Raw genomic sequence first — 12515 nt, 5'->3', positions numbered from 1 at the left:
CACTGTCGGAGGGTCAGTGCTGAGGGAGTGGGCACTGTCAGAGGGTCAGTGCTGAGGGAGCGCCGCACTGTCGGAGGGTCAGTGCTGAGGGAGTGGGCACTGTCGGAGAGTCAGTGCTGAGGGAGTGGGCACTGTCGGAGGGTCAGTGCTGAGGGAGCGCCGCACTGTCAGAGGGTCAGTGCTGAGGGAGTGTCGCATTGTTGGAGGGTCAGTGCTGAGGGAGTGGGCACTGATGGAGGTTCAGCGCTGAGGGAGTGCCCCACTGTCGAAGGGTCAGTGCTGAGGGAGTGGGCACTGACAGAGGGTTCGTGCTGAGGGAGTGTCGCACTGTCGGAGGGTCAGTGCTGAGGGAGTGGGCACTGACAGAGGGTTCGTGCTGAGGGAGTGTCGCACTGTCGGAGGGTCAGTGCTGAGGGAGTGGGCACTGGCAGAGGGTTCGTGCTGAGGGAGTGGGCACTGTCGGAGAGTCAGTGCTGAGGGAGTGGGCACTGTCGGAGGGTCAGTGCTGAGGGAGCGCCGCACTGTCAGAGGGTCAGTGCTGAGGGAGTGCCGCACTGTTGGAGGGTCAGTGCTGAGGGAGTGGGCAGTGACAACTCCCTCAGCACTGACCCTCCGACAGTGGGGCACTCCCTCAGCACTGACCCTCCGACAGTGCGACACTCCCTCAGCACTGACCCTCCATCAGTGCCCACTCCCTCAGCACTGACCCTCCGACAGAGCGGCGCTCCTTCAGCACTGACCCTCTGTCAGTGCCCACTCCCTCAGCACTGACCCTCCATCAGTGCCCACTTCCTCAGCACTGACCCTCCGACAGAGCGGCGCACCTTCAGCACTGACCCTCCGACAGTGCGACACTCCCTCAGCACGGACCCTCTGTCAGTGCTGAGGGAGTGCCCCACTGTTGGAGGGTCAGTGCTGAGGGAGTGGGCACTGACAGAGGGTCCGTGCTGAGGGAGTGTCGCACTGTCGGAGGGTCAGTGCTGAAGGAGCGCCGCTCTGTCGGAGGGTCAGTTCTGAGGGAGTGGGCACTGATGGAGGGTCAGTGCTGAGGGAGTGGGCACTGACAGAGGGTCAGTGCTGAAGGAGCGCCGCTCTGTCGGAGGGTCAGTGCTGAGGGAGTGGGCACTGATGGAGGGTCAGTGCTGAGGGAGTGGGCACTGACAGAGGGTCAGTGCTGAGGGAGTGCCCCACTGTCGGAGGGTCAGTGCTGAGGGAGTGCCCCACTGTCGGACGGTCAGTGCTGAGGGAGCGCCGCACTGTCAGAGGGTCAGTGCTGAGGGAGTGCCGCACTGTTGGAGGGTCAGTGCTGAGGGAGTGGGCACTGTCGGATGGTCAGTGCTGAGGGAGCGCCGCACTGTCAGAGGGTCAGTGCTGAGGGAGTGCCGCACTGTTGGAGGGTCAGTGCTGAGGGAGTGGGCACTGTCGGATGGTCAGTGCTGAGGGAGTGCCCCACTGTCGGAGGGTCAGTGCTGAGGGAGTGGGCACTGACAGAGGGTCCGTGCTGAGGGAGTGTCGCACTGTCGGAGGGTCAGTGCTGAGGGAGTGCCCCACTGTCAGAGGGTCAGTGCTGAGGGAGTGGGCACTGACAGAGGGTCCGTGCTGAGGGAGTGTCGCACTGTCGGAGGGTCAGTGCTGAAGGTGCGCCGCTCTGTCGGAGGGTCAGTGCTGAGGAAGTGGGCACTGATGGAGGGTCAGTGCTGAGGGAGTGGGCACTGACAGAGGGTCAGTGCTGAAGGAGCGCCGCTCTGTCGGAGGGTCAGTGCTGAGGGAGTGGGCACTGATGGAGGGTCAGTGCTGAGGGAGTGTCGCACTTTCGGAGGGTCAGTGCTGAGGGAGTGCCCCACTGTCGGACGGTCAGTGCTGAAGGAGCGCAGCTCTGTCGGAGGATCAGTGCTGAGGGAGTGGGCACTGACGGAGGGTCAGTGCTGAGGGAGTGCCGCACTGTTGGAGGGTCAGTGCTGAGGGAGTGGGCACTGATGGAGGGTCAGTGCTGAGCGAGTGGGCACTGTCGGATGGTCAGTGCTGAGGGAGTGCCCCACTGTCAGAGGGTCAGTGCTGAGGGAGTGGGCACTGACGGAGGGTCAGTGCTGAGGGAGTGTCGCACTGTCGGAGGGTCAGTGCTGAGGGAGTGCCCCACTGTCGGACGGTCAGTGCTGAGGGAGCGCCGCACTGTCAGAGGGTCAGTGCTGAGGGAGTGCCGCACTGTTGGAGGGTCAGTGCTGAGGGAGTGGGCACTGTCGGATGGTCAGTGCTGAGGGAGTGCCCCACTGTCGGAGGGTCAGTGCTGAGGGAGTGGGCACTGACAGAGGGTCCGTGCTGAGGGAGTGTCGCACTGTCGGAGGGTCAGTGCTGAGGGAGTGCCCCACTGTCAGAGGGTCAGTGCTGAGGGAGTGGGCACTGACAGAGGGTCCGTGCTGAGGGAGTGCCCCACTGTTGGAGGGTCAGTGCTGAGGGAGTGGGCACTGACAGAGGGTCCGTGCTGAGGGAGTGTCGCACTGTCGGAGGGTCAGTGCTGAAGGTGCGCCGCTCTGTCGGAGGGTCAGTTCTGAGGGAGTGGGCACTGATGGAGGGTCAGTGCTGAGGGAGTGGGCACTGACAGAGGGTCAGTGCTGAAGGAGCGCCGCTCTGTCGGAGGGTCAGTGCTGAGGGAGTGGGCACTGATGGAGGGTCAGTGCTGAGGGAGTGGGCACTGACAGAGGGTCAGTGCTGAGGGAGTGCCCCACTGTCGGAGGGTCAGTGCTGAGGGAGTGCCCCACTGTCGGACGGTCAGTGCTGAAGGAGTTGGCACTGACAGAGAGTCTGTGCTGAGGGAGTGTCGCACTGTCGGAGGGTCAGTGCTGAGGGAGTGCCCCACTGTCGGACGGTCAGTGCTGAGGGAGCGCCGCACTGTCAGAGGGTCAGTGCTGAGGGAGTGCCGCACTGTTGGAGGGTCAGTGCTGAGGGAGTGGGCACTGTCGGATGGTCAGTGCTGAGGGAGTGCCCCACTGTCGGAGGGTCAGTGCTGAGGGAGTGGGCACTGACAGAGGGTCCATGCTGAGGGAGTGTCGCACTGTCGGAGGGTCAGTGCTGAGGGAGTGCCCCACTGTCAGAGGGTCAGTGCTGAGGGAGTGGGCACTGACAGAGGGTCCGTGCTGAGGGAGTGTCGCACTGTCGGAGGGTCAGTGCTGAAGGTGCGCCGCTCTGTCGGAGGGTCAGTGCTGAGGAAGTGGGCACTGATGGAGGGTCAGTGCTGAGGGAGTGGGCACTGACAGAGGGTCAGTGCTGAAGGAGCGCCGCTCTGTCGGAGGGTCAGTGCTGAGGGAGTGGGCACTGATGGAGGGTCAGTGCTGAGGGAGTGTCGCACTTTCGGAGGGTCAGTGCTGAGGGATTGCCCCACTGTCGGACGGTCAGTGCTGAAGGAGCGCAGCTCTGTCGGAGGATCAGTGCTGAGGGAGTGGGCACTGACGGAGGGTCAGTGCTGAGGGAGTGCCGCACTGTTGGAGGGTCAGTGCTGAGGGAGTGGGCACTGATGGAGGGTCAGTGCTGAGCGAGTGGGCACTGTCGGATGGTCAGTGCTGAGGGAGTGCCCCACTGTCAGAGGGTCAGTGCTGAGGGAGTGGGCACTGACGGAGGGTCAGTGCTGAGGGAGTGCCCCACTGTCAGAGGGTCAGTGCTGAGGGAGCGCCACACTGTCAGAGGGTCAGTGCTGAGGGAGTGGGCACTGTCAGAGGGTCAGTGCTGAGGGAGCGAGCACTGTCGGAGGATCAGTGCTGAGGGCGTGTCGCACTGTCGGAGGCCAGTGCTGAGGGAGTGCCCCACTGTCGGAGGGTCCGTGCTGAGGGAGCGGGCACTGTCGGAGGGTCCATGCTGAGGGAGCGGGCACTGTCGGAGGGTCAGTGCTGAGGGAGCGCCGCACTGTCGGAGGATCAGTGCTGAGGGAGCAGGCACTGTCGGAGGGTCAGTGCTGAGGGAGCGCCGCACTGTCGGAGGGTCAGTGCTGAGGGAATGCTGTAGCTTTGAATGTGCTGTTTCCACAAATGAACGTGAGACCAAGGGTGGAACGGGCTGTTTGAGTTGTTGTAATAAAGCCTGTGGCTGCAGTTTTGTAGAGGAGCAGGTGAAATCTCTGCTGTGTCCTGGCCAGAAATTTCCCCCAGCTGGTGTCGCAAGCAGTATGAGTGATCTGCTCTTTACCTCACTGTCATTAGCCTGGGCTTTTTTTTGTGCAAATTGGCAGCTTCATTTGCATCATTACTTTGTTGCGTAATATTGTCTGTATCGTGCTTTAAGATATTGTGAAGCTGTACAAAGCTCTAGCGAAATGCAAGATGTTTTTTTCAATTGTCTTCTGCTGGCAGGCAGGCTGCCTGGTATCTTTCAGATTAAATATTGTCTCTAGAACAGTGCCCAATGCAGAATTTTTCTCAGTCTGACTGTGCGGATCTCTTCCAGACTCACATGCCTCTCTGACTATTGCCCTGAGTTGGGTAGATCCAGGGGTGTACCAGATCCCGATCATCCTCACTGAGAAAGGGGATCCCCACAAGCATCACAGAGATAGTCTAACAGGTAAGCGAGGGACTTATACAGTGTAATCACATCCAAATGTGGGTAGTCACTCCCTGCTATGTCTGTATGTATTAAAAACTGTCATGCTCCTAAATTAAATACTTACTTCATTCAGCTACAAAGTGTTCTGGTAAATAGAAAATGTGAAAGGAGGAATATTTTAATCAGTTCTCGACGGCTTTCGTCTTTGTTTTCAAGTACTTTGTGTTCCTCTCTGTGTGATTCTGTCTAATAATGTAACTTCTAAATAAATTTGATATTTAATTTTAGCCCGATTGTAAGAGATTTAGACTGGAACTTATGACACTGCACACCAATCACGAGATGTGTGATGTCAGGGACTGGTGGAGGAAGGCTGAAGTGGATCATTCACTCGGCACTTGTGGCTGAAGATCACTGCAGATATTCAGCCTTGTCTTTTGCACTGATGTGTTGGGGTCTTCCATCATTGAGGATGGGGATGTTTGTGATATTTGAAGGGCTGTTTTTTTGCCATTGTTGTTTCCAGATGCCAGGTAGTCCATCCTGTTTCATTTCTTTGTTGCGATTTTGTGGCCATTGGTCAAACTGAATGGGTTGCAAGGCCATTTCAGAGGGCTGCTGAGGGTCAAGCACGTTGCTATGGGTCTGGAGTCACGTATAGGCCAGTCCAAGTGAGGATGGAAGGCTTCTTTCCCTGCTGGATATGAGTGAATTAGTGGGTTTTCAGATAATTGACAATGGATTCAAGGCCATCATTAGACTTTTCAGATTGTTAAATGAATTTATGGGATGAGGACATGCTGGCTGGGCCCAGCATTTATTGCCTGTCTCTAGTTGCCCCTTGTGAAGGTGGTGGTGAGCTGTCTTCTTGAACTGCTGCAGCCCATGTGCTGTGGGTTGATCTACAATGCCATTAGGGAGGGAATTCCAGGATTTTGACCAAATGACACTGAGGGAACAGCGATATATTTCCAAGTCAGGATGAGTGGCTTGGGGGGGAGTTTGAATTGATGGTGATGTTCTCATGTACCTGCTGTCCTTGGCCTGTCCCACAAATACAATGTGCTGTGAGTGCACTGTGCCAATGAGCTGTATGCTCTCCACTGCCAGCAAGTGCCACCGTCTGACCCTGCTGGGAAACCAGCAGCCCTGGCAGGGCCAGAGCTCAGTCAGAGGCAGGAATGTGGGCAGCCAGAAGGAAGGACCTGACTGGGCGAGTCGGGTAAATCAGGGTGGAGTGAGGACAGTATACTCAGAGGTTTGGGAGGGTGTTTGATGAGGTTTAGTGGCGTGGTGTGAAGGATAGGTAAGTAGGAAAGGAAGGGATTACTACCTCCTTTAAGAATGCCATCGAAGGTGCCTTCCAAAAATAGTGCATCCCCTTCCTTCCTGCCATTTTATAAACATTTTAAAATGTGCTCCCAACTCCCACCTGCACAAGCCAACTCCATCATGGTGGGCCAGGCCAATACTGGGTCCAACTGGGCTTCATACAAAGTTGACTGAATTTTTGTTAAGCAAAGGTATTTGAGAATATGAGCAAAAGGCAGGTATGTGGAGTTAGGCCACAGGTCAGCCATGATCTCATTGAATATGAAACAGGCAGGAGGGGCTGAATGGCCTGCACCTGTGCTTATGACCCTGAATGATTTGCTTACACATGCTGGGAGAGTTCTGATTGCGCCTGACCCACTCTATGGGGCTGAGCTAAGGACTGGTTGGGAATTTGGTGGGCTAGACATGCAAATGTTTTACATAACCCTGTGCCCCCATACCCAAACATACCCAGCAGGGGCCTGTGTTATCCAGAACATTAATTCCGTTTCTCACCCTGCAGATGCTGAGAGACTTGCTGAGAAGTTCTCATGGTGTCATAGGGTCGTACAGAACAGAAACAGGCTCTTCTATCCAACTTGTCTGTGATGGCCAACTGCCTAAAACTGATTAGTCCCTTTTTCCAGCATTTGGCCCATATTTTCCCAAAACTTTCCTATTCATGTCCCCATCCAGGTGCCTTTTAAATGTTATAATTGTTCACACCTCCACCACTTCCTCTGGCAGCTCGTTCCATACACACACCACCCTCTGCATCAAAATGTTGCCCTTTAGGTCTCTTTTGAGTCTTTCCCCTCTCACCTTAAACCTATGCCCTCTAGTTTTGAACTTCCCCACCCTGGGGAAAATATCTTGGCTATTCAGCCTATCCATGCCCCTCAGGATTTTATAAATCTCTATAAGATCTCTCCTTAGCCTCTGACACTCCAGGGGAAATAGCCCCAGCCTATTCAGCCTCTCCCTATAGCCGAAACCCTCCAACTCTGGCAACATCCTTGTAAATGTTTTCTGAATTCTTTCAAGTTTAACAACATCCTTCCTATAGCAGGAAGACTAGAAGTTTACACAGTACTCTAAAAGAGGCCTCGTCAATGTCCTGTACAACATGATGTCCCAACTCCTATGCTCAATGCACTGGCCAATGAAGGCAAATGTACCAAAAGGTCTTCCTCATTACCCTGTCTACCAGCAACTCTGCTTTCAAGGAACTGTGCCCCTGGACCCCTAGGTCTCTTTGTTCAGCAACATTCCATACTTTTGGGCAAAATCTATATGTTTTCATTCACCCTGGTGACCCAAATGGTCATTGAATCACTCATAGATAGAGTAATTTCATTAAGGTTACAAAACAAACATACTAGAAATGTCTCACATAATTACACACAGAAACAGCTTCAGAAATGTGCTGAAATGTGGAATCTATCACTGAGGAAGATCTTTCAGGGTGTAAACATCAAAGCTGTCAATAAAAATGATGCATTTCAGAGTCTGAGCTGCACAAATCACAACCAGCATTGTCCCAAATCCAAAATTTCCAATTAGAGTCACCAGCAAATTTTAAACACACCTCACTCCTTCAGCATCTAATTGGACCTTCACCTTTCTAATATTTTCTGAGATTGGAGAATCTGAAGTAGTTACGTGGCCCAGCATTTTGCTCAATTCTGGCTCAATTCCTTTGATGTTGCTTTGCTGTACTCCTCCAAGGGGGGTAAATCGACTGCTCCAGATCTCAGGTCTGCTGCTGACCACATACCAAACCCCATGCTTCAAAGGCTTGAACCTGACGGTCTGCCATTATCCTTTGCAGTGAGTATTTGTCCTTGCAATTCCAGAGGGGAATGCAGGCTTGAGGTGGAGCCTGTTCCAGGGAAACCCACCATTCTGACAACTGTGGGCACCATTGTTGGCACCTTAGGAGCAATTGGTGAGTAGCTCAGTTCGTCACTCAACTGGGGGAGGGGGTTTGCAGGGGTGGGCATGTGGCACGGGAGGGTGGGGGCATTTAAAATAGTTTGGAGCTAATGCTTTATCTCAGCTGGAAACCAGGGCATGGGGTCACACTCTCAGAGCGAGGGGTCGGATTGAGAGGACGATAAATTTCTTCAGTTTTTTCATCTTTGGAACTCCCTCTCCCTGAGTAACAAAGACTGAACGACAGAGAGGGAGAGAGAGAGAATGAGTGAGAGAGAGTGAGAGCGCGTGAGCAAGTTAGAGAGGGAGATTTTTAAATGTTGTATCAAGAACTGTCAAGTATGCCGCCATGGTTGCATTCCGTTCCCTCAGACTCTGTTGCTCATGGGTTCAATCCCCACTCCAGCCTCACCTCCAACCTAAGCAGCTAAGGTCTGCCCAGTCTCTCAGGCAGGTGCCATGAGAGTAGGAGAGAAAGAGAGAGAAATTGAAAGAGAGTGAGAGATTGAGAGAAAAATTGTTGTGATATTACTTGAAGCAGAGCAAGGGAATTCTGGTGACCTGGTAAATATTTGTCCTACTACGATATAGGTTACCCAGGCATTTATCTCTATTTCTGAGATCTTGCTGTGTACAGTTTGGATGTCACATTATCTAATTCACAAAAAAAGCGATTATACAGTGTACTCACTGCAATTTAGAAGAATGAGACAGGCTGTTATAGAAACATGTAAAACCCTGATGGGACTGGACAGGCTAGATGTGGGAAGGATGTTCTTGACATTAGGAAAGTCCTGAACTAGGGGTCACAGTGTAAGAATAAGGGACAAGCGAGTCAGGAATGGAATGAGGAAGAATTCTTTTCATTCGAAGAGTTATGAACCTATAGATTTCTCTCCCACAAAGTATGGAGAGATAGTGGATGTGGAGTGCTAAAAGTGCATGATTAACCTTGATCATATTGAATGTTAGTGCAGGGTTGAAAGGTTGAATAGCTGCACCTATTTTCTATGTCTCACTACTGTGTGTTAAACGTTCACAGAAGTGTACTGGTCATGAAATATATCAATGCAAGTTCCTCACTTCTCTCTCTTTTGAAGATTAATTCTCCATCATCCTTCTCCCTTCCTGGTGGACAGGTTTTTTCCTGAGCATTGCCCTTCTGTACTTGGCTGTAACAGGCAAGCAGCACCAGAAGAGGAAACGCAATGTCAGCTCCGAGTCTGCGCGGTTTCACTCCGCGGTGTAACGTGGTCTTGCTCAGAATCACCATCAACAACCGATCAGATTGATTGACTTCAACAGCCCATTGAACATGTGCAGAGAACAAGCTGGATCTACATGTACTTTGAGCTTTTTCATTGATCACCAGAATTTTGAATCATGTTTTGTTAACCATTGAGTGTAGTGTGGCAGTAACAGGGAATTATACAATTTAGGACAAATAGAATTTGTTTAATCGGTTAATTATAGGAAATTCAGAGTTTGTTAAACATTGATCTTAACTGAACTTATTTTAAACTTTATAAAAACTGGAAGAACTGCTGATGCTGTAAATCAGGAACAAAAACAGAAGTTGCTGGAAAAGCTCAGCAGGTCTGGCAGCATCTGTGGAGAGAAATCATTGTTAATGTTTCAGGTTGAGTGACCCTTTCTCAGAACCCAGAGTTAACTCTTGATTTTTCTCCACAGATGCTGCCAGACATGCCGAGCTTTTCCATCAATGGTTGCTTTTGTTGCTTTAAACTCTATTAATGTGTAAGCAGTGTAGAACTAGACAGAGTGTGACACAGGCACTCAGTACCACACTTGTGAATTCACTCTGATTCTCGGTGTGTTAACCACAATCAGAGTTACCAGAGGAAACATCTCAGCCTTAATGCCCACAACCCCACCTCCTCTCACAGCCCCATTAACTTTCAGAAATGAATACCATGCATTTGGGCAAATCTCCATTCCATATCTAGAATGATGTAATGAACCCTCTTCTAGTTTCTGTTTGAAGCAGTGCTGTAGGCATGAGGGTAGCGACCATGATCTTGTACTTCCCTGACAATGTAAAATATCTGATCCCATCTTCAAACTGAGCCTAGGCTCCTCTCTGGAGAGGGGATGGCCTCGCGGTATTATCATGCAACTCTTAATCCAGAGATCATGGGATTTCAATTCAATAAAAATGTGGAATTCAGAGTCTAATGATGACCATGAAACTATTGCTGATTATCAGGAAGAAGCCATCATGCCCTTTAGAGAAGGAAACTGCTAACCTTACCTGGTCTGGCCTACATGTGACTCCAAACCCACAGCATTTTTGATTGACCCTTCACTGCACTCTAGATAATAAATGCTGGTCCAGTCAGTGACACTCACATCCTGTGAAAGAATAAAAAAAACCTCAATGTTCCAACACTCTCCTGGCTGACCCCAGTACAAAATCCCAACCCCACCCCAGTATAGACCTCCGTCCCAACCAGTCCTTTACAGGCTCCCACTACCCTGCTTGGAGAGTTAGCCTGCTTTTTGTTTTCAGTTACTGAGGATTCAGTGTCATTCACACATCATCAGGCATTTGGTCAAACTGCCAAAAATCTCCCAACTGTTAAAAGTTCCCTGATCTCCGGTCACATGTTATCTTCCTCCCACCAACACTGCTCCTCCAATCAGAGATTCCATCTCTGACATTTTATAAAATATTTCCTTTGGCTCTGAAGGTCAGGATGGAGACATAGAACGCTAACAGCAGAAGACAGACTGGCCCATCAGGATTGCTCCTCGCTTTGCAGTGACCGAACTCCCATCCTCCCCCACTCCTGGGAAAACAAACAAGGGTAAAAGAGAGGAATTAACAAGAGTAGTCAGGGAAAATACACTCTGGAGGCTGTAACCAGGTCTGTGCAAAACACAATCAAGCCCGAGTCCAGCTGGCTCATAGACAGGAGATGAGCTTAACTGTGTACAGAGATGCATATCCATTATCTCCTGAGCAGTGCAGTTCGTCAAAATCGTCCGTTTCTGGCTCACAACCTTCCTTATGCCAGGAAAATCTCTCACTACATTGTCCCTAATTACCAATATCCTCCATGTTGTAGTATACCAAAGGAATAAGGTTGTATCTAATGGATGTGGAACACTGGAGATGATATATTGGTGGGTAGTATATTCAGATGTTAGAGATTAATGGTATGACCTTGTAGCCATTACATAGTTACAAGGTGATCAAATATTCAGGTGTTCATGACTTTTCAAAAGGTCAGACAGGAAGGAGAGGCTGGTAGGGCAGCTTTGTTAGTATGAGATGGAATAAGTATGATGGCAAGAAATGATCTTAGATCAGAAGATGTCGAATCCATGTGTGTGGAGCTAAGAAATAACAAGGGGAGAGAAGACGCTGATGGGATCGTGTGTAGGCCCCCTCATAGTTGCTGCTGTGCAGGACAGGGAATAAATTAGGACATAGCATGGGCATCTAACAAAGGAAGTGCATTAATTATTGGTTATTGAGGGTGGTTGGCTTGCCGAGCTGGTTTGTTGTTCCGCTGACATTTCATTACCATGCTGGGTCATCAACAGTGCAGCCTCTGAAACGTTGGTGTGTTTTCCTGCCTGGTATTTAAACTCTGGGGTCCATTGCGATGGATTGCCTCACTTCCGGGTTTCCTCCGTAGTGGAATGTATATGGGGTCAAGTTCAATGTGTTTATTAATAGCATGCTTCCAGGAATTCTTCTGCTTGTCTCTGCCTAGCCTGTTGCAGGATCTTGGTGTTGTCCCAGTTGAATTGGTGGTTCTCCTTGTCCACGTGGATTGAGATGAGTGAGTACTGGTCGTGTCTTTTTGTAGCCAGTTTGTGTTTATGTACTTTTGTTGTTAGTTTCGATGTTTGTCCGATGTAGTGTTTCTCACAGTCTCTGTAGGGGATATTTTAGATGACACTGGTCCTGTCCATGGCGGGGAGTGGGTCTTTAAATCGGGTGAGCACTTGTTGTAGGGTTGAAGAGGGCTTATGTGCCACTCTGATGCCCAGTGGTCGTCGAAGTCTAATGGTGAGTTCTGACGTGTTCCTGATGTAGAGTAGTGTGGTGAGTGTGTCGGGGCGCAAGCCCACATCAACCCTACAACAACTGCTTGCCTGAAGTAAAGACCCACTCCCCACCATGGACAGGACCAATGTCATCTACAAGATCCCCTGCAGGGACTGAGAAACACTACATCGGACAAACAGGAAGGAAACTAACAACAAGCGTACATGAACACCAACTGGCTACAAAAAGACACGACCAGTACTCACTCATCTCAATCCACGTGGACATGGAGAACCATCAATTCAACTGGGACAACACCAAGATCCTGGGACAGGTTAGGCAGAGACAAGCACGAGAATTCCTGGAAGCATGGCACTCTCTACGAAGCAGGCTATTAATAAACACATTGAACTTGACCCCATATACATTCCACTACGGGGGAAAACCGGAAGTGAGGCAATCCATCGCATCGGACACAAGAGGTGAAAAACCAGGCGGGAAAACACACCGATGCTTCATCAGAGGCTGCACTGAGGATGTTACCCAGCACGGTAATGAAACGTCTGCGGAACAACAAACCAGCTCAGCGAGGCAACCAACCTCAACACCCACAACCCGAGCTACAGATCTACTCCAAAACCTTAAATTATTAGTTATTTTGATCTTCTTATAGATTGGGAAAATTAAATGAGCAGAGTTGGTCACGAGGAAGAAT

General features: G+C 50.9%; 1 protein-coding gene across 1 annotated transcript in view; it reads left to right on the top strand.

Annotated features, from left to right (window-relative positions):
• The window catches only part of cdh16 (cadherin 16, KSP-cadherin), a 150584-nt gene extending 138671 nt beyond the window's left edge, over positions 1-11913 (top strand). Inside the window, exons 16-18 of the mRNA XM_059651791.1 lie at positions 4432-4548; positions 7676-7792; positions 8919-11913. Of these exons, the coding sequence (XP_059507774.1) occupies positions 4432-4548; positions 7676-7792; positions 8919-9028 (344 nt within the window). The 3' untranslated portion in view covers positions 9029-11913. The remainder of the gene's footprint in view (positions 1-4431; positions 4549-7675; positions 7793-8918) is intronic.
• The last annotated feature ends 602 nt before the right edge of the window (positions 11914-12515 follow it).

The sequence above is a fragment of the Stegostoma tigrinum genome, chromosome 16 (genome assembly GCF_030684315.1).
Source record: "Stegostoma tigrinum isolate sSteTig4 chromosome 16, sSteTig4.hap1, whole genome shotgun sequence".
NCBI lineage: Eukaryota > Metazoa > Chordata > Chondrichthyes > Orectolobiformes > Stegostomatidae > Stegostoma > Stegostoma tigrinum.
This window is presented reverse-complemented; position numbering and strand designations above follow the sequence as displayed.